General features: G+C 46.8%; 1 protein-coding gene across 4 annotated transcripts in view; it reads left to right on the top strand.

Annotated features, from left to right (window-relative positions):
• The window catches only part of STRA6 (signaling receptor and transporter of retinol STRA6), a 92,950-nt gene that overhangs the window by 66,330 nt on the left and 3,760 nt on the right, over window positions 1–22,860 (top strand). For all 4 annotated transcript variants that reach the window (XM_088446212.1, XM_088446211.1, XM_088446214.1 and 1 more), the window contains exons 16-17: window positions 16,667–16,830; window positions 17,545–17,661. In XM_088446212.1, the coding sequence (XP_088302338.1) occupies window positions 16,667–16,830; window positions 17,545–17,661 (281 nt within the window). The remainder of the gene's footprint in view (window positions 1–16,666; window positions 16,831–17,544; window positions 17,662–22,860) is intronic.

Genomic DNA, 22,860 nt, shown 5'->3' with positions numbered 1-22,860 from the left:
TCAGGAGAATATACCTGTCATGCTTCCGGCACTCTATCCATGATTTTAGACAAGATATCTATTCATTTACAAGCACCCATTCATAACCTTCTTTTTAAGGGTTCTGATCCAAATCTACAAATCCCCAGTGACGTGACAATGAGGACATGACTTGCTCAATAATAATCTAAGAAAAATTGATCAAGCTGGAAGATGATCGCTATTCATTTGTGTGTACAGTCATCCTCACCACACTAAGCGGTAAATTTAATAAGAATCGTGTCTGGTCAAGAATGAACGTGCTGGGCATTGCTGGGACACATGTCAGTTTTTCTCAATCAAACACACAGATTTACTAAGAATCGCATTTCACTGAATCGTGATTTTCGATGGTCTATGCCACCATGTTTGATCGTGTGCAAGTTCAGTCGTTTTGGGCTGAAAGTAATAGACCTGTCTGTGAGCATTGTGTTGTGCAGAAGCACTGCACAGATTCTCTGCAGTGCTTCTGAGTTGTAGGTGTAAGGTGTTAAAAATTAAGAAAAAAACAACATGGGGTCACCCCCCTCCCCCAAAAAATACAAAAGCATAACCACTCCTGGACCTCTGAGCCCGTTCTGGTACAGGAAAATTGGGGGAAAAACTGGTGTGGGGTTCCCCTTATTTTCCTATAATCAGCACCGGTCTGAACCAGCCGAGGTGGAAATGCCATAGCAGGAGGACACACAGCGTGGGATCAACCTGCCAAAACACTCCCCAGTCCCAAACTGGTCTTCCCAGGGCTGGTAATCCTTGGAAAATGGGGACCCCCCAACAAAATGGGGTTCCCCTTTCGAGGATCAGGGGTTAAGGGTGTCTGTGTACTGTGTGATTTTTTTTTATATTTTCTTCACAGTAGGGCATACTTACCTACCTTTATAAATCTCTTCCCAGGAGAAGCCCGGATAAGAGAAGCAGCAGGGGGCCATTGGGGGTGGGGCCTAATGAGTCGCGTCATTAAGCCCCGCCCCCTCGCTGCAAAACTGCAGCGATTGGGTCAAATTTACATAGGGGGCGGGGCCAAATGCTGTGATTCATGCAGAATCACATCTTAAGCCCCGCCCCCTTCACGGAGACCCGCGATTGCCGCGGGTATTCTCCTCATTCTGCCCACTTCACTAGGGAGAAATGCCTACCCTTCCGGGGGTGCGGGGGGTTACCCGAAAAATCGTGAGCCTCCCGCGAAAACCCGGGAGGGTAGGCATGTATGCAGTAGGGGTAGTTTTTTTCCTCCAATTTTCCTGTACCAGAAAGGGCTCAGAGTTCCAGGGCTGGTTATGCTTTTGATGGGGGACAGTGTTAATTATTAACACTTTGTTATACCTATAACAAAGTTATAGGTATGATTATTTTACTTTGGTGTGAGTTTGCTCTGTGTTTGCAAACACGATTCTTAGTAAATCCATGAGTTGTGTAACTGTCTATGGAAAGTACTTGCAAGTTGGTTCAATGGTCTATTGAAGTCAATTTCCATGTTTCGACGTCTGTTTCTATGCAGATCATGTTTTTACTTTTTACACATGTGTTTTGCTTTAGTAAATCTCTGAGTTGCAAAAACAGGGAAAACACGCACAGAAGTGCAATCTTGGCCAGACACAATTCTTAGGAAATATACCCCTAAGAGACTGCCATGTGGTCAGAAATGTATGTGCTACTCGGCCAACAAATAACATGTATGTAACAAATCATGCTACAGGGATGTTAGGAGCTTCTGGAGCCATTTGCATAAAGTAATTTATATTTTCAAATATTTCATTAACTAATTTATTTTTTCTTAAGAATACTTTTTACATTCCTGTTCAACAGATTGAGGGTCCTATTCATTAAACCTAAAAATTCTCTAGAGATAATTAGGTTTAGAACTCATGGAGTTCTAGCTAATTATAGGTGGAATTCATCATTCCACCTCTCCATAAGTATCTATTCCGAAAAGCTGTCATTTTTGCGATGACAGCTTTTCGGGAAATAGATACTTTTCCCTGCCTACACTACCTTATCGCATCTGGAAACAGTGCTGCGCATGCGCTGTTACATCTGTAAAACCAGCACATGCGCAGCACTGCCTACAGATGCGTTAAGTTTGTGTACCCCCCGGCCCCCCCCCCCGACTTACCTGTCCGCGCAGCAGCCTTCGGCTTCATCCAGCTGGTCTGTCATGTGGTTTCCCAGCAGACCACATGACATATTAGAAAAAAAAAAAATTTTTTTTTTTCTAAACTTTCTTGTGCTCTGCTGGGGAGCACACATGTCCGACCAGTCTCCGGAGCCTGAGGACAGAGCAGAGCGCCGGAGGGACTCGTCGGGGGACCTGCACACGCGGATACAGGTAAGTCGATTCTGCTATTCGCCACCTCACAGTGGCGAATAGTAACTGCATCAAATTCCAAAAATTCATAATTTTCGGAATTTGATGAATACCACAATTTCCACATCCCCATACTAATGTATGGGGAGTGTGGAAATTAACGCAGGGGAACTTAGCAAGGAGATATCTGTGATATCTACTGTGCTAAGTCTGTTCATGAATACCAAAATAACGTTATTTAAGGAAAATGTCCTTAAAAATGTTATTTTAGTGTTGATGAATAGGCCCCTGAGTGTTGCCTTGTGCAATATTGGTATAGTATACAACTAAATAGATGGAGACAGAGGCGGATTTAGACCTCATGGAACTCTAAGCAAGACACTGATTTGGGCCCCCCCCCCTTTTTCAAACAATCCCCCCCCAATCAGTGTATGCCAAATCTCCTCCACTCCCCAGTCAGTGTATGCCAAATCTCCTCCACTCCCCAGTCAGTGTATGGCAAATCCCCCCTACTCCCCCCCAGTCAGTGTATGCCAAATCCCCCCAACCCCCAGTCAGTGTATGCCAAACCCATGCGCTGACAGTCTGCCAGGGCCCGGAAGTTAAAATGCATTCCATTAAACAGCCCTGTCGGTATGAACCTGGGAACCCACCGGGCCCTAAGCGACCGCTTTGGTAGCATAGTGCTAAATTTACTGGATGGTATCACTTCATATATTATTCCTCATTGTTACGAACCAAGACTGCGGTGATAATGTGACACTAACATGAAGTGTAAAGCAGTTTTTGGGAGCAAGTAGAGTTGATACTAGTGAAGTTTGTTCTCTTTGGGACCGATGGTGCGTCTTTCTAGGAAAGCAGTAAACTTTAGACGCCGATAGTGAGTGTATCAATACAAATCCTAATGCTGCGACATTGCAGATTTTATCATAACTATTGCGTAAGGGATCACAGCAGCGACGGGCATTGCGCCCACCTCTGAATCAGACCCACAGTGATTGCGTAACATTTCACCAGCACTGGCAAGGGATATGTCCCTGACAAGTGTATTCATCCAGATCAACAACAGCCGCATTACTGTACTATGCCTACACTTGTCTGACTCTTCCCTACACCTTTCTGTCTCTCCAAGTATAAGTAGCAATAAGTGTAAGATGCAAACAAGCCTGCATATGGCAGTATGCATTTTTGGGGTACATAAAACAGAAATGTGCTTACCTTTACATGATCCCAAGTGTGTCCTTTACATCACTGTGAGGAATCTACTAACAACTACCATCATGAAGGCTAGGGCCTAAAAACTACAATGATATATATACATACATACCCCTTGAAAACTAGTACCATGCAAACTGTCCCTTGACAATTCTGTACTCTGTATTCATGCACACGAGAAAATGCCATTATGTCACATAGACCATTTTCCTTGCCAAGCCAATGAAATTTATTTTGCGTGAACTATTAGTGAATATGTTGTTATGTTTAAATGTTCTTCAGTCTTACACCAAATATAAAATGTGTCTGTTTTATTTCCTTTCATCGCATTATTTGTGGAAATCTATCATGCTGGAATGACTCTGAATATTGTAACTGGAGCATTTGCCTTATTTATTGTACTCTGCCCAGTGTTCAGTGATATTTATATTTGCTTACACATGGGGAAACCATGTGTCAAGTTATTCCATAATAAAGCAAATGTAATAACCCTCCCAAACATTAAGTATTTTCTAAAAAATGTAGTAAAAGCAAATTGCAGTTAAATTTAGGAGTAGAAAACAATACAATGAAATATTAAGTACTAGTATTTTTGACCCGTCATTAGCAGAGTTGCTATCTAGGGTGACCGCCATATAGCTTCATCCCTCCTGTGTCTCACCAGCCCCGTACCTCAATGTTCTCTTCAGCCTAAAGCCCCACTGTGTATCTCCAGCCTACTGCCCTCCAGCCCTCTGTCTCTCCAGCCTCATGCACCCCCTGTTTCTCTCTAGCCTCATGCCCACCCTGTATCTTTCAAGCCTCATGCCTATTAGCAGAGTATTTGATGACAGCAGGCTGGGTGTAACCTAATTAGCAATAAACTGTCACAGTAATGCGCAAGTGGATATGCTGGGTGCAGTAATCCCCCAGACAGGTTGATGTATCAGGGTACAATATATCTGGGTAGAATTATATGTGGTGTTGAATATGTGACGCAGTTGTTGGTGCTGGTAGCAGTTAGTCCACATGTGGTACATCTTAACCAGTTCTTTTATTGGATCGGGTAGAACAACAGGTAGCACAGGACACAGGGATATCACAGGTGTCAGCGATATGCAGAATATATAAATTAGAGCAGCCTGGAGCTTAGCATATTGCTGGGCGTTGTAGTGCATCTGGCTCTAGAGTAATAAATGCATCGGCCTGTGGTTGTGCCACGCTCCTTTAAAATACCGGTAGTGATACACTGTGAATGTGGTACTCTATAAGCACTTTAGGGCTTATTATACTTGCGAGTCTCTGAGGTGTGTCTATAAACGCTGAACGGCCGGGAGGAAGGATGGGCCGAGACGCTGCGCATGTGCAGTAGCGCATGTCAGTGGCTGGGCCTGTCTAACTGTACGTCAGCTTACCTTACAGAGAACTGGGAGGAGTCAGCACAGGAGCTCATTCCCTCCAACAATGTCTAGCCTGTGTCTCTTCAGCTTTATACCACTCCCTGTGTTCCTCAAGCCTTAACGTGGGGTGTTGCAGTTGGGGGGCTTGTAAGGACAGCTTCAAGCTCTGACAGAAACCCCCAACTTCCCATTTCTGCCCCTATCTCTCTTATCTCTGTCCCTCCTTTCCCCCCTCCCCCTGTATGTCTCTTTTGCATCTCTGCATCCCCCTTTCGTCTCTGTCCTCCTCCCCCATCGCTCTCTTTCATCTCTGTCCCCCTCCTCTCTTCCCACCTTACTTACCTCTGTTCCCTGGTCCCATCCCACCACTGGGAGGGGGATAATGAGTGGGGAGGCCATAGACATTACTCGCTGGGGAAGAAGTGAAGCTGTGGCTTTGTCTAGCAGGCAGCCAGTTAGATATGTGAGGGGAAGGAGGAGGCCTCCTTCTGTGCTCTAATGCGCCACTGCTATACACACGCTATTAGATTAATGTTATATGGATATTAGGGGTGAGCGGGTTCGGATTTCTGAAATCCGAACCCCCCCGAGCCCCCCCGATCCGAGTCCGATCCGAGTCAGGCTCGACTTTTCCCGCCTGACTCGGATCTGAAATCGAGGCAAAACGTCATCTTCCCGCCTTCCGAGTCTCGCGGGTTTTGGATCCTATATAAGGTACACACGTCGGCGCCATTTTCTCACTCGGCTGTGGACAGTGAAGAGGGAGGGTGGGAGTTAGGGCTGTGTAGTGTAGTGTAGTGTAGTGCTGCTGTTGTCCACTACTTCAAAGTCCATAGGGGCTGGCTGTGTTGTGCTGTGCTGCTGTTGTTAATAGGGGCTGTGTCCACTACTTCAAAGTCCATAGGGGCTGGCTGGACTGTGTTGTGCAGTCAGTTCTCCATAGGGGCTGTGTCCACTCCAAAGTCCTGTGCAGTGTCCCAGTCCTAAAGGAGTGCTGTAGTGTTGTCCAGGGGGTGCTCTGTCCATCAGGGGTGCTCCCTCCAAGTGCTAAAAAAATAATATATTTTCTGTGTTTGTGAATTGTGTGCGCAGTAGCCGCACGTGCATCAACAAAGTAGTGCCAAGCGTGCGCCTGTGTCATAAGTAAAGGGCCGGCTGGCTTGACCGTTAAGGGTGCTGTAACCCCCGAAAGTACACTCCAGTCCAAACCAAAAAAAAAATTATTTTCTGTGTTTGTGAATTGTGTGCGCAGTAGCCGCACGTGCATCAACAAAGTAGTGCCAAGCGTGCGCCTGTGTCATAAGTAAAGGGCCGGCTGGCTTGACCGTTAAGGGTGCTGTAACCCCCGAAAGTACACTCCAGTCCAAACCAAAAAAAAAATTATTTTCTGTGTTTGTGAATTGTGTGCGCAGTAGCCGCACGTGCATCAACAAAGTAGTGCCAAGCGTGCGCCTGTGTCATAAGTAAAGGGCCGGCTGGCTTGACCGTTAAGGGTGCTGTAACCCCCGAAAGTACACTCCAGTCCAAACCAAAAAAAATATTATTTTCTGTGTTTGTGAATTGTGTGCGCAGTAGTCGCACGTGCATCAACAAAGTAGTGCCAAGCGTGCGCCTGTGTCATAAGTAAAGGGCCGGCTGGCTTGACCGTTAAGGGTGCTGTAACCCCCGAAAGTACACTCCAGTCCAAACCAAAAAAAAAATTATTTTCTGTGTTTGTGAATTGTGTGCGCAGTAGCCGCACGTGCATCAACAAAGTAGTGCCAAGCGTGCGCCTGTGTCATAAGTAAAGGGCCGGCTGGCTTGACCGTTAAGGGTGCTGTAACCCCCGAAAGTACACTCCAGTCCAAACCAAAAAAAATATTATTTTCTGTGTTTGTGAATTGTGTGCGCAGTAGTCGCACGTGCATCAACAAAGTAGTGCCAAGCGTGCGCCTGTGTCATAAGTAAAGGGCCGGCTGGCTTGACCGTTAAAGGGTGCTGTAACCCCCAAGTACACTCCAGTCCAAACCAAAAAAAAAATTATTTTCTGTGTTTGTGAATTGTGTGCGCAGTAGCCGCACGTGCATCAACAAAGTAGTGCCAAGCGTGCGCCTGTGTCATAAGTAAAGGGCCGGCTGGCTTGACCGTTAAGGGTGCTGTAACCCCCGAAAGTACACTCCAGTCCAAACCAAAAAAAAAATTATTTTCTGTGTTTGTGAATTGTGTGCGCAGTAGCCGCACGTGCATCAACAAAGTAGTGCCAAGCGTGCGCCTGTGTCATAAGTAAAGGGCCGGCTGGCTTGACCGTTAAAGGGTGCTGTAACCCCCGAAAGTACACTCCAGTCCTAACCAAAAAAAAATTATTTTCTGTGTTTGTGAATTGTGTGCGCAGTAGCCGCACGTGCATCAACAAAGTAGTGCCAAGAGTGCGCCTGTGTCATAAGTAAAGGGCCGGCTGGCTTGACCGTTAAGGGTGCTGTAACCCCCGAAAGTACACTCCAGTCCAAACCAAAAAAAAAATTATTTTCTGTGTTTGTGAATTGTGTGCGCAGTAGCCGCACGTGCATCAACAAAGTAGTGCCAAGCGTGCGCCTGTGTCATAAGTAAAGGGCCGGCTGGCTTGACCGTTAAGGGTGCTGTAACCCCCGAAAGTACACTCCAGTCCAAACCAAAAAAAATATTATTTTCTGTGTTTGTGAATTGTGTGCGCAGTAGTCGCACGTGCATCAACAAAGTAGTGCCAAGCGTGCGCCTGTGTCATAAGTAAAGGGCCGGCTGGCTTGACCGTTAAAGGGTGCTGTAACCCCCAAGTACACTCCAGTCCAAACCAAAAAAAAAATTATTTTCTGTGTTTGTGAATTGTGTGCGCAGTAGCCGCACGTGCATCAACAAAGTAGTGCCAAGCGTGCGCCTGTGTCATAAGTAAAGGGCCGGCTGGCTTGACCGTTAAGGGTGCTGTAACCCCCGAAAGTACACTCCAGTCCAAACCAAAAAAAAAATTATTTTCTGTGTTTGTGAATTGTGTGCGCAGTAGCCGCACGTGCATCAACAAAGTAGTGCCAAGCGTGCGCCTGTGTCATAAGTAAAGGGCCGGCTGGCTTGACCGTTAAAGGGTGCTGTAACCCCCGAAAGTACACTCCAGTCCTAACCAAAAAAAATTATTTTCTGTGTTTGTGAATTGTGTGCGCAGTAGCCGCACGTGCATCAACAAAGTAGTGCCAAGAGTGCGCCTGTGTCATAAGTAAAGGGCCGGCTGGCTTGACCGTTAAGGGTGCTGTAACCCCCGAAAGTACACTCCAGTCCAAACCAAAAAAAAAATTATTTTCTGTGTTTGTGAATTGTGTGCGCAGTAGCCGCACGTGCATCAACAAAGTAGTGCCAAGCGTGCGCCTGTGTCATAAGTAAAGGGCCGGCTGGCTTGACCGTTAAGGGTGCTGTAACCCCCGAAAGTACACTCCAGTCCAAACCAAAAAAAAATTATTTTCTGTGTTTGTGAATTGTGTGCGCAGTAGCCGCACGTGCATCAACAAAGTAGTGCCAAGAGTGCGCCTGTGTCATAAGTAAAGGGCCGGCTGGCTTGACCGTTAAAGGGTGCTGTAACCCACAAAGTACACTCCAGTCCAAACCAAAAAAAAAATTATTTTCTGTGTTTAGCCGCACGTATATATCAAATCGATATAACATAAATGGAGGACCAAACTTTCTCCGATAAAAATAAAATAGAGAAAGATCAAGAACCACTTCCTCCTAGTGCTGAAGCTGCTGCCACTAGTCATGACATAGACGATAACATGCCATCAACGTCGTCTGCCAAGGCCGATGCCCAATGTCATAGTAGAGGGCACATACAATCCCAAATGGCAAAGTTCAGGAAAATGACCTTGAAAAAGACATTTAAATCAGCTGAAGAGAAACGTAAACTTGCCAATATGCCATTTACGACACGGAGTGGCAAGGAACGGCTAAGGTCGATCCCTAGTATGTTCATGACTAGTGGTTCAGCTTCACATGACGATGGAAGCCCTCCTCCCACTAAAAAAATCAAAAGAGTTAAGCTGGCAAAAGCACAGCGAAGAACTGTGCTTTCTAAGAAGATATCACAAATCCCCAAGGAGAGTCCAAGTGTGGTGGTGGTTGCGATGCCTGACCTTCCCAGCACTGGACGGGAAGAGGTGGCTCTTTCCACCATTTGCATGCCCCCTGCAAGTGCTGAAAGGAGCACCCACAGTCCACTTGCTGATATGCAAATTGAAGATGTCACTGTTGAAGTACAACAGGATGAGGATACTGGTGTAGCTGGCGCTGAGGAGGAAGTTGGCGAGGAGGATTCTGATGGTGATGTGGTTTGTTTAAATCAGGCTCCGGGGGAGACAGTTGTTGTCCGTGGGATGAAAAAGCCCATCACGGTCATGCCTGGGCAGAAGACCAAACATTCCACCTCTTTGGTCTGGCAATATTTCTATCCAAATCCGGACAACAACTGTCTTGCCATATGTACCATATGTAAAGGTGAAATAAGTAGGGGTAGGGACGTCAACCACCTAGGAACATCCTCCCTTATACGGCACCTGCAGCGCGTTCATAAAAAGTTACTGTCAAGTTCAGAAACTTTGGCTAAGACCGTAAGCAGTCCAGGGACACCTAAATCCCGTTGTCCTGTTGTATCCAAGCGCCTGCAAACCACACCGTCAACTCCCTCCTCGTCAATTTCCTCCTTAGTCAGGATCGGAAGTAGTCCTGCAGGCCATGTCACTGGCATGACTGACTCTCCTATCCGGGATTCCTCTGGAGGATCCTGCATTGCTACGCCTACTGCTGCCGCTGCTGCTGTTGCTGCTGCTGGGAGTCGTTCATCATCCCAGAGAGGAAGTAGGAACACCACTACTTTTACTAAACAATTGACCCTCCAACAGTCCTTAGCGAGGAGGATGAAGTACGACAGCAGTCATCCTGAAGCAAAACGTATAACTGAGGCCTTGACTGCTATGTTGGTGTTAGACGTGCGTCCGGTATCCGCCATTAGTGCAGTGGGATTTAGACAATTGATGGAGGTAGTGTGTCCCCGGTTCCAAATACCGTCTAGATTCCACTTCACTAGGCAGGCGATACCGAGACTGTACAGAAACGTCAGAAAAAGTGTCCTCAGTGTCCTGAAAAATGCCGTTGTACACAATGTCCACTTAACCACGGACATGTGGACAAGTGGAACAGGGCAGACTAAGGACTATATGACTGTGACAGCCCACTGGGTAGATGTATCACCTTACGCAGCAACAGCAGCAGCGTCACCAGTAGCAGCATCTCAGAAACGCCAGCTCGTTACAAGGCAGGCTACGCTGTGTATCACCGGTTTCAGTAAGAGGCACACCGCCGACAACCTCTTAGAGAAACTGAGGGAAATCATCGCCCAGTGGCTTACCCCACTTAGACTCTCCTGGGGATTTGTGATATCTGACAACGCCACCAATATTGTGCGGGCATTACATCTGGGCAAATTCCAGCACGTCCCATGTTTTGCTCACACAATAAACTTGGTGGTGCAGAATTTTCTGAAAAGCGACAGGGGCGTGCAGGAGACGCTTTGGGTGGCCCGAAAAATTTCTGGCCACTTTCGCCATTCAGCGACTGCGTGCCGAAGACTGGAGCGCCAGCAAACACTCTTGAACCTGCCCCGCCATCACCTGAAGCAAGAGGTTGTGACACGGTGGAACTCAACCCTCTATATGCTTCAGAGGATGGAGGAGCAGCAAAAGGCCATACAAGCCTATACATCCACCTATGACATAGGCAAAGGAGGGGGTATGCACCTGACTCAAGCGCAGTGGAGAATGATTTCCGTGTTGTGCAAGGTTCTCCAGCCCTTCGAACTTGCCACACGTGAAGTCAGTTCAGACACTGCCAGCTTGAGTCAGGTCATTCCCCTCATCAGGCTTTTGCAGAAGCAGCTGGAGAAAGTGAAGGAGGAGCTAAGACGGAGCGATTCCGCTCGGCATGTGGGACTTGTGGATGAAGCCCTTCATTCGCTTTGCCAGGATTCCAGGGTGGTCAATCTGTTGAAATCAGACCACTACATTTTGGCCACCGTGCTCGATCCTAGGTTTAAAGCCTATGTGGTGTCTCTCTTTCCGGCCGACACAAGCCTGCAGAGGTGCAAAGACCTGCTGGTGAACACACTGTCAGCTGAAGCGGAACGTGACACGTCAACGGCTCCTTCTTCATTTTCTCCCGCAACTGGGGCTGCCAGGAAAAAACTTAGGTATCCTAAGCAACCCGCTGGCGGTGATGCAGGGCAGGCAGGACCAAGTTTGGACATCTGGTCCGGACTGAAGGACCTGGCAACAATTTCTGACATGTCTACTGTCACTGCATATGATACTGTCACCATTGACAGAATGGTGGAGGATTACATCGGTGACAGCATCCAAGTAGGCATGTCAGACAGTCCATACCTGTACTGGCAGGAAAAAGAGGCAATTTGGAGGCCCCTGTACAAACTGGCTCTATTTTACCTGAGTTGCCCCCCCTCCAGTGTGTACTCCGAAAGAGTGTTTAGTGCAGCCGGGAACCTTGTCAGCGAAAGGCGTAGGAGGTTGCTTCCACAGAATGTGGAGAAGATGATGTTCATCAAAATGAATTATCAGCTCTTCCAGGGAGACCAGCCTCCAGAAGGTACAGAGGGACCTGTGGTGGTGGATTCAAGTGGGGACGAGTTAATACTTTGTGAGGATGAGGATGTACACACTGAAGAGGGTGAGGAATCGGTGGATGAGGAGGATGAGGATGACATCTTGCCTCCGTAGAGCCAGTTTGTGCAGGGACACATTAATTGCCAGCTTGTTTTGTGGGGGCCCAAACGAACCAATCATTTCAGCCACAGTTGTGTGGCAGACCCTGGCGCTGAAATGATTGATTTGTTAAAGTGTGCATGTCCTGTTTATTCAACATAAGGGTGGGTGGGAGGGCCCAAGGACAATTCCATCTTGCACCTCTTTTTTTCTTTGCATTATGTACAGTTTGGGGCCTAGTTTTTCTAACTGCCATCCTGTCTGCCACTGCAGTGTCACTCCTAGATGGGTCACGTGTTTGTGCCGCCCACTCGTGTCGCTTAGCATAGTCATCCAGCTACCTCGGTGCAACCTTTTGGACATAAAAACACTATTGTGAGGTGTGAGGTGTTCAGAATAGACTGGAAATGAGTGGAAATTAAGGTTATTGAGGTTAATAATAGCATAGGAGCAGAAAAACCTACAAATTCTGTGATTTTAGCTGTTTTTATGCTTTTTTTTCAAAAAAATACAGATCCAAAACACAAAACCCAGAACCCAAAACACGGAAGGGTGGTTTTGGCAAAACCAATCCAGATCCAAAACACGAAGAAAGATCCAGATCCAAAACCAAAACACAAAACACGAAAAGTGGCCGGTGCACACCCCTAATGGATATATAACATTGCTAATGTTAGGAGATATATGAACTCTCTGTGTTAATATGACACCACTATGGAATCTTAGTGATATCTCCAGGTTTTCCAGCAAGCTCAACTTAATACAGAAGTGCAAGTCACTTTCACATTTTGAACATAGCAGAACTCAGATTTGTCATAGGGGGAGCACTCCGCACTGTCTCCCTTCTGTTACCGTCCGGGCATTGCCAGAGTCACCAGGATCAGAAGTGCATTACTGGCCTCACAGCGCACCTTCTCTGTCTGTCCTCCATAGGAAGAGGACGTGCCCCTGAGCGTCTTGCTACACTAGAAACTGTGCTACACAGCGGGGACACCACAAACACCATTGTGTTACAACCGATTACTGTTAGAGGCCCACTGCCACCACTGTATTTATTTACTGGTGTGTACTATTCCATCTACTCACACCACCTGCTATAAACTAAACATGTGCTCCGACCCTCGTTTTTTGGTTTTTCGATCTGGATCTGGTTTTGGATTTTTTTCCTTGGTGTTTTGTTTATCGGTTTTGGTTTTGGATCTGGATTTTAGTCTTAAAATATCATAAAAACAGCTAAAATCACATAAAATGGGCCTGTTTTTGTTCCTACAGTATTATTAACCTCAATAACATTTATTTCCAGTAATTTCCAATCAATTTTGACCACCTCACAACAATATTTTTTTCATCTAGTTAAGGCCAAAAGGTTGCATCCAGCTAGCTGGCTGACTAAGCTAAGTGACACAGTGGGTGGCACTAACATGTGGCAGTTCAGCTTCCAAGTTCCAACACAGATACAGTGTGTTATACAGTGTGGGTTGGATACACCAAGTGCGGGGTGCTGGCGGTGTCCTCAATGCGAGAGTGCCAGTGGTGTCCTCAATGCGGAAGTGCCGTCAGTGTTGGCAGTGTCACGGTCTTGGCAGAGTGGGGGCCCTGGCAGTGTCCTAAGTGCATAGTGCCAGCAGTGTCGGCAGAGCGGGGGTGCCAGCGGTGTCCTTAGTGCAGGAGTGCTGACAGTGTCGGCTGTGCAGGGATGCCCTCAGTGTGGGAGTAGCGGCAGTGAGGGGTCGCTGACGGAGTCCTCTATAAGTGGGGCAGTGCGGGGGTGCTGTCGGTGTCCTTAGTGCAGGGTGCCGGAGGTGTCGGCAAAACAGGGGTACCAGCGGTGTCCTCAGTGCTTGTGTGCTGACAGTGTCGGCAGTGCAGGGGTGCCGGTCTCAGGACCTCATTCAGAGTCGGTCGAACCGGCCGCATGGTCGTACGGGAAAAGGTGCCAGATATGCAAATGATTCCCTCACAAGTTGCGTCCCTAAGTTCGGATCGGTAGCTGGCCGACCAAGGGGAGGAAGCGGCCGGAATTAAAAAAAAATATGCCCCTTTCTCGTACGCATTGCACATTATCTCCGGGCATATAAGGATTAATCGAGACCATCGGGAACCATCGGAACTGGTCGTAGAGCTTAAGGTTGACCATACCCTCTCTTAAGCTCTACGGTCATGTCAGTGTAAAAATCTCACATGTCACATGTGCCATGATGCCACTTTGTTAATTATGCACTCCCATAAACCGTATGCACTCCCATAAAACGCCGTTCGCATAATTAGGCACGCCTGCGTTCGGATCTCCACTCCAGCATTTTCAAGCACCTTCCCCTGTTACCACCCACAAACGCCTCGTTCTGTCACTCAAACTACCGACCTGGCTGTGTTCAAGGAGAGAGAAATTTCTGATCGTAGCGGCTAGTTTGCACACGCGCATTGCGAACTTTACGCATGCACAGTATAGCGAACATCGTTGGCATACGACCGTGCGGCCACTTCGACTGACTCTGAATGAGGTCCTCAGTGTGGGAGTGCCGGCAGTGTCAGTAGTGCGGGAGTTGCTGATGGTGTCCTTAGTACATGGGATGGCAGTGCTTTGGTGCTAGCAGTGTCCTTAGTAAAGGGTACCGGCGATGTCGGCAGTGCGGGGGTGCCAACGGTGTCTATAGTGTAGGTTTGCAGGCTGTGTCGGCAGTGCACGGGTTGATGACGGTGTCCTCAGTATCAGGAATGGCAGTGCTGGCAGCGTCCTCAGTGAAGGGTACAGGCGATGTCGGCAGTGCAGGGGTACCAGCGGTGTCCTCAGTGCAGGTTTGCTGACTGAGTCGGCAGTGCAGGGGTGTTCTCAATGCAGGGTGCCGGCGATGTCGGCAGAGCGGGGGTGCCAGCGGTGTCCTCAGTGCAGGTTTGCTGACTGTGTCGGCAGTGCAGGGGTGTTCTCAATGCAGAGTGCCGGCGGTGTCAGCAGAGAGGGGGTGCCAGCGGTGTCCTCCGTGCATGTGTTCTGACAGTTTCGGCAGTGGAGGGGTGCTGGTGGTGTCCTCATTGTGGGAGTACCGGCAGTGTCGGTAGTGTGGGGGTCGCTGACGGTGTCCTCAGTATGTGGGGCAGCAGTGCAGGGGTGCCAGAAGTGTCGGCAACGGTGGTGTTGGCAGTGGGGGACGCTGCCAGTGGGGGTGCCGGTGGTGTCGGCAGCGGGGGGTGCCGGCGGTGTCAGGCAGTGGGGATGGCGGATGCCATCTTCTTTTGATTCCTGTCTGCATATTAAATGGGCTTAACACTGATTGGCTGACAGCCGTGACAGATGGCTCTCTCAGCCAATCATCGTTAAGCCCGCTCAATACAAATCCTCGCAACCCGACAGCGGGATAGCGAGTTTTTGCCTCGGGAGAGGGATCTGAGGCAGGCAGGGAGATCCGAGCTTGGCTCGGATCTCCCCGGATCCCTGAAATTCGGGTGGGTTCGGTTCTCTGAGAACCGAACCTGCTCATCCCTACTATAAACCCTGTAGGCCCTGGCTGGATCTGTCTGTTACTGTATGGGCATGCCTGCATTAAACCTGTGTTACCCTGCAACCTATCTGCCAGTTAATAAACCAATAAGCTTAGTTAAGTTATCTGCCGTGTGGACTGACCACTATGGATACCTAATTTAAACCTCTATGCAATCCTACCTATACCTTCTAAAATCCTGCCTATACCTTCTAAAATTGTCGCAATTTAGAGTAATGAGTCGCACAGTAAATAAATGCCTTCAGACTTTGAATGTGGTTCCAAAGCACAAAAAGACAATTAGCGCAAATAAATCATACAGACCCAAGGTACAGTTGTTATATACGCACGCTCTCTGGGCCCAGATACCGGCATCAGCATTAGAAACCTCCGTCAACAGCACAGCAAGAAGACTCTCGATTGGGGTCAAAGAGCGCACATATATACTCTTTCAGGGATAGACAATACAATAGGCAAGTTTGGCATGATTCCATTGGTTCTTCTTAAAGGTGTTTCTGTTACAGGATAATTCATAGGAGAATTTCAAATGGACACATACAGCCTCCAACCGCCCTTTGTGTCCTTTTTCCCGCTGCATGCTAATCTAAGCTGATAACATTACAGAGTACATTTTAATGTTTTAACTCTCTATAGTCCATAGTTTGCAGACGCATGTTCCGATCTTCTCACCGATGATACCGGAAATCTGTGGAGACACCATGGATCCGTACAACACCATGTACTAAACCTTAGATATCAAATAACCTTTATTACACAACATTAATAATCACTGAATAAACCTTGAATATTACACTTTAATACTAGGGAACCTTTCATGTAAGTGTGCAGTGTGTAAGTATTGGGGAATTGGGAAAAGACGCTAGTTAGCGTTGTGCAACTATATGTTTTGTGGAGTACACTATGGTGCGTGTTTTGCAGGGATAATTATTTTATATGTTTTAGTGACTGTCTGTATTTACATGGTGAGTACTTTTAACTTCTTTCTATTGCGTGGAAATCGCACGACGCTAATTAATAGCATCACCGTATGTACTTATAATGTCGAGTTTCACTAAAAATGGCGGTGGGCGGCCAGTCGCAAAATGGCGTCTTATTGCCATTCGCAAAATGGCGTTGCGCAGATCTAATTTTAAACCGATCCTGTCTCAGCCATTTATCCGGCTTCGACACCACCATCGCCACCGTTGGTACCTATCAACACCATAGGTTCTGCCAACAATATTGACCACTATGTTCAAGAGATATGGAGGGCAGGATGGGAATCAGCCATAACTGCTTGCTTCTTGGACGGTCTACATTTCTTGGTTGGTGTGTTAATAACAACAACACTACTGTAGTTTTATGCCTGAAAGGGAGGGACACTTTAACTTTGACAGTTCTTCCCCAACTGCTAACAAACCAGTGTCAGGTATGATTTTGTAAATAATGATCAATTTAAAACTGACACACAAGTACTCACTGATGATCTTCTGTTTCATGTTTGCACAGGAGAAGTCTCTTCCTGCTCACATACCTCTTACTACCAGTGAATATTTTGCGTGGTGGGCTGCTGTCTATTGCCCGTCTTCTGGTTTCCGTTATCTTTAATGTCATCCACTTTTGTCGTTTGGATCTGAGCTTGCTACATCATAGTGTACAGGGCTGGGACCCAGGTAAATGCAAAACATGACACTCTTGAAGGAAACCTGTAGCTAACTGACTTATCATGATTTGGAAGTAACCAATTGTCGGTGATTAAGGGCTCTATTCATTATGTAAATTATCGGGGTCTGAGCAGACCCAGATAATGAACATTTCAACTCGCCGCGAGCACCAGAGCAATTCGTCATTGCTCCGGCACGGAGACAGTTGATCCCAAAATCAGTGGTCTCCCCGAATCTTTTCACTGCTCCTTTCGGAGCAATGAAACTAGTGCACTTGCGTGACCTAGAATTCACACAGTCGCATAAAAGCCCTTGCATCCAGCGTAAGGAGCCGGATAGGGTCTGAGGGAACCGAAAGGCGTGTGTGCGACGCGAACGGGAGCAATATTTTCCGAGCTTGATGAATTACTGTCCCCGTACTAGTGTATGGGGACAGCGAAGCAGGAGATATCTGTGACATCCCTTGCATTACCTTTTTGATGAATGGCCCAAAAACTTAATTTCTGAAAAAGCAGGAGAACATTTTCATTTTCACCTGCTTTTGTAGAAATTAAGTGATAATAGAGCCCTTAATGAAATATAGATTATACACGACATGTTTTATAGACAGACAGGTGACTGTCTTGCCTTTCCTCGCTCCTAAACCGCTAACTTTCTAGTGTAAATTTTGTTAAGATTTCCGAAGGCATTCTTAATTATTATTATTATTTTTTTTCCCTGCAGGGTACCGGAATTACAGTAATTTCCTAATGTTGGAGGTCACTGAGTGTCACCCACTGGTTAGAGCATTTTGCCGGCTCCTGAAACCTCCAAATTGGAAGCAAGCTGACTTGGAGGAAGGTGAGGAATATTTGTGTCTAATCTGTATGCCTAGATTATTGTTGTTATTATTTTTATTGTAATCATAATTCATATAATTATTTTATGTGTAAGTGTGATATAATACTGAAGGTTATATTAATATAATGTTGAGTAATTATGTTTGTAGCGATAATCAGCAAATAACTATGAGTTTTTTTCAATAGAATAAAATAAAAATTATCAAAGTCACCAGATGATAGCAAAGTCACTGACAGTTATTTAATATCATTGCTCAAGATGCAAATATTTTAAATAAAAAATCTTCGTTAATAATCCTCATCTGTGTATAATAATCACTCATTTGTGACCTGTATCACATGTAATATATGAAACAGGTGTGAATTCTCAACAAATAAGTTCTTAAAACATTCAGCCACTGTCAACCCTCTTCATAGTGAAGAAGTTGTTACAAGGGTGTTTCATGAATTTAGTGGGCCTGTGTGCATGAGTAGTGCTTACACCCTTCCTCTTCATATGTGACACAGGGGGAGATGCATCAAAGCTTGGAGACAGATAAAGTGGAGAGATATAAACCGAAAGTACTAACCAATCAGCTTCTAACTGGCATTTTACAGGCTGTGTTTTAAACATGACAGAAGCTGATTGTTTGGTACTTTATCTCTCTCTACTGTATCTCTCTTCAAGCTTTGATACATCTCCCCAATGAATAATGTTGGAGAAACACATGTGACAAGGGGATAATGGGGGTGACATGTGACACAGGCACTCTCCATTCTCCCATTGTCATATATCTTCCAACACTATTTTCCCCTTGTCACGTCTGCTGCAGACCCTCTGGCTCACCTATTCCTACCTGCTGGGGTATCCGCTGAAGGAGGATTGTTATCTTTACAGCAGCTACCAGCTCTTGTACTCCATGTGGGGTAAAATTCAGCAATCTGATCCCTCCTCCACTGGACACAGCAGCAGGATAAGAGCTGCTACGTGATTGGAAGAGCGGCCTTACCAGGGGCGTTTCTAGAGAGGAGGGGGCCCGTGTGCAGTCTCCGACACGGGCCCCTTCCTCTCCACCTGGCAGCCGGCAGCGCACTGAGCTGTGCGCGGCCAGCGCCGGCGTTATAGACTCTGGGCACTAGAGTGTGCCCAGAGTCTATAGTGTATGCACAGGTCACCGGGAAAATGGCCGTCGTTTTACAGCGCCGGACGCCCGCACCAACGTGGGACTCTGGACAGGTAAGTAATATGGGTGCAGGGTGTGCGGTGCGGGGCCCCCCTGGACCCAGGGGCCCGTGTTCCCCATACACCCTGCACCCAATATAGATAAGCCCCTGGGCCTTACCTTCCAACTGTCCCTGCAATCACAACAAAGTCCTGACTGCAGGACTGTTTAAAAAATCTATGACTGCTACACCAGAATCTGCACAGTTGGCAGACCACACTTCTCTCTCTTACCTGTTCTTTTAATACCTACTGCTAATGATGTCTTAGGGGCTCTATTCATTATCACTTAATTTCTACAAAAGCAGATGACATTTTAAATTTTCAGCTGCTTTTGTACAAATTAAGTTTTCGGGTCATTCATCAAAAAGGTAATGCAGGAGATATCACCGATATCTGCTGCTTACCTATCTCTTCCAGAATGGCCCGCTGTCCCCATACACTAGTATCACAGATATCTCCTGCTTACCTTTCTCTCCCGGAAAGGCCCGCTGTCCCAATACACTAGTATCACAGATATCTCCTGCTTACCTTTCTCTCCCAGAAAGGCTCACTGTCCCCATACACTAGTATCACAGATATCTCCTGCTTACCTTTCTCTCTTGGAATGGCCCGTTTTCCCCATACACTAGTATCACAGATATCTCCTGCTTACCTTTCTCTCCTGTAATGGACCGCTGTCCCCATACACTAGTATCACAGATACCTCCTCTCTCTTGGAATTGCCCGCTGTCCCCATACACTAGTATCACAGATATCTCCTGCTTACCTTTCTCTCTCAGAAAGTCCCGCTGTCCCATACACTAGTATGTGGACAGAAATTCATCAAGCTCTGAAAATACAATATTTTCGGAGCTTGACTTTTGGAGCTTTCGCCATCTTTAGATGCCGTTTGCTCCCGCTCGCGGCTCAGACCCCGGGTTGCGAAGAGGGATCCTTCCGCTGGACACCGAGGCTTTTGTGTGCCTGTGTGAACTCTAGGTCAAGCAGGTGCATTCGGTTCACTGCTCCAAAAGGAGCAGTAAAAAGATTCGGGGAGACAGCTGATTTTCGGATTAGCTGTCTCCACGCTGAAGCAATGATGAATCCACTCGGACCCCAATAATTAACGTAAGAATAACGGAGGGCTTGAATAAGACAGGAGTGTCTTAAACCAGGAGGCTGGGCTTTTGCCTGGGGTAGTGATCATGGGGTTAGGTTACAGCCTATTAAATCATTATTGGGCGGAGTGGGACAGAGCTTATATAAGGCCAGGCTTGCAAGCCTGTGGCCTCTTTCCTGTTTCATTTGCCCGCCCTCCCTTGCCCTAGGGTTGTTGTTAGCTATAGTCTGTGTGGCGAGAAGTACGGCTTATCATCAGCCCGGGTGTAGTGTGTGTGCATTGGGTGTGCTTACCTTCTATTAAGTTGAGAAGTACTGTACCACCTCTACGGGGGCAGTACAGCCATCTAAGGATGGTTTTGTGTGTGTTAGAAGGTCTATGATTAATACCCAAGTGCAGGGTTTGACATCCATAGGGCGGATATAAGCCTGCAATGCTGTGTTTTTGTTGAGTTAGCATTGTTGGGCTGCTCTGTGTAAGTGCAGTCCTTCCAGCCACCATACAATATTTAAAATATTTAAAGTATTTAAATAATTAAATTAACTTTCTTAAATAAATAGCTGACCTGTTTTTTAAATCCATTACTGTCTCCGTTTCTTTATTATTAGATAAGTTTGAAGTGTTATATGTTATGGTTAATGATCACATACACTGGGCAAAACATCAGCCGTTACTAGGTTTATAAATAAAGCCCTTAAATTCCGTTGCTTTATTGGCTATAACCTGGAGTATTGTGGCCATACTAAGAAAAAAGATAGGTCTCCCTTTCCCAATCAACCCCAACACAATCAATAATACCCACATATATAATAAACAGGTACCCCCTCCCTATGCTAGCTGCTCATTAGATTATTAGCACCACAGAACACAGAAACCCCACCTTGCATATTAGATCCTACAATATATTAACAGCCCCCATCAATCCCATTTTACATTTAATAAAGACCCAAAATTACATGAATACCTTATGATACATTACATGTCTAGCACTCAAATTACATATATAGCACCAACATTTATCTTATTATATAAATAGCTTCCCACTTAAATAATATAATCTGTTTTACATTAAGGCCCCACATTATATTAAAAGACTGACTATATAACCTTAGTAGCCCCCACTACATTACATTACTAGACCCCACCAACTACCACATTACTGTACATTAATAGCCTTACCAGCCTCCAAGTAACATTGCCATACACACATATTACATAAATACCCTTCCCCCACATAGATGAGTTCCCTATACTATTACATTAATACACCTAATATGTTACATTAAACTTTGCAGTAAATTAAATACCCTTTCCACACATATATTACATTACTATTTCCTTCCATATTAGATTAAAAGCGGCGACCAACCTCCACATTCATTAATAGCTCTGAGGTGGTGGATTTTACCTAGGGGCTCGGGGCTCCCCCCAGTAAAATCAGACATTTCAGTGAGCCAGTACTAGGGATGGCTGATTCATAATCATCGATGGCTTATGGCCGGTGTTGAATGCTTTGACATCGATGGGGGAGAACCAGATGGTTTCCCTCCATCGAGGTCTAAGCATAACCAATTTTTTTTTTTACATGGTGCAGGGACGCAGAGCATAGCTATGGGCTCCGGCACCCATGAAGCCCTGTCCTCAGGTTCTGATTGGCACACAGGTCAGTCAGTCAAAAAACAGGGATGACCATCGGTTGGTAACCGATGCATAGTTAGTAACTGTCGATGGCTACTTGCTATTTTGCCATTGATGGTAACCATTGATGGTAACCACATCGATGGAAATCCCTAGTCAGTGTAGTTCGTGAGTTCACTGGCTACACTGTAACTGGAGGTGGCTTTCCATTGGAAGCGCCACCTGCCAGTCACAGACAGGACAGGCAGCCCCAGGGGAAGGTGTCTCCTCCCCCTGGGACTGTCAGTCTGAGCTGTGATCAGCAGAGTGGCTTCCAGAGGAAGCCACTGCTCTGATTTTCGGGCAGCCCTACGCGGCAGCCAATGCAGACCCCAGAAGCCAGTGTTATGCGCATGTACCGGTCCTGGCGCCTGCTAGATCTATTAGCCAGATCTATTGCTAGATCAGTCAGTAGCAGCGGCAGTCCCCCTCAGGTAAGAGAGCAGGAGCTGCTGCATAACATTAATAGTCTATATACACACTACATTACACCCACACTCATATATATATATATATATATATATATAATATTATATTAGTACACCACCCTTCAGAAGAGGGAGAAGGAGAAGCAGAAGGGGTGGGGAAGAACAATAGGTGGACATCTAGATCAGTGTGGACACCCAGCACCCATGGTGGATATGTTACTGGGTTGTTAGGTGATACTTAAGTGTACAGAGGGTCTGATTCTGACCCGCTCGCGAGCGCTGAGCGCTCGCAAGCGGGTTGATGTTTCCCAAATGCGCATGCGCACGACGGAGGTGCCTCCGTCGTGCGCATGCGCGAGACCCGAATAACAACGGGGTAGCCGTCGTTATGGGTCTCGCACCAAAGAGGGCGTGCTGTCGATGGTGATTGACAGCACGCCCCCTTTGGTGGGCGTGCCGGGGGCGTGGCTGCCCAGACGGAGGCGTTCCCATGGGAACGCCTACCGTCTGGGTCCGGCCCCACTGACATCACTAGTGATGTCAGTGGGAGTGATTTGGGCTCTGATAGAGCCAAAATCACTCCAGGGCTTGCGGCAACGAGACCCTACTGCAGGGTCTCGTCGCAAGCCCGATGGTCGCGATGGTCTTGACCATCGCGACCATCATCATGGACGCTCGCATAAGCTGTGGGTGGTAACCCACAGCTATGCGAGCATCCAAGAGGCCGCCTCGCAAAAAAAAAAAAAAACACGCCCTGATTCAGAGCGGGCGCTCGTTCAGAGCGTCCGGGTC

This window comes from Taudactylus pleione, unplaced genomic scaffold (genome assembly GCF_031769625.1).
Source record: "Taudactylus pleione unplaced genomic scaffold, aTauple2 ptg000019l, whole genome shotgun sequence".
Classification (NCBI taxonomy): domain Eukaryota; kingdom Metazoa; phylum Chordata; class Amphibia; order Anura; family Myobatrachidae; genus Taudactylus; species Taudactylus pleione.
This window is presented reverse-complemented; position numbering and strand designations above follow the sequence as displayed.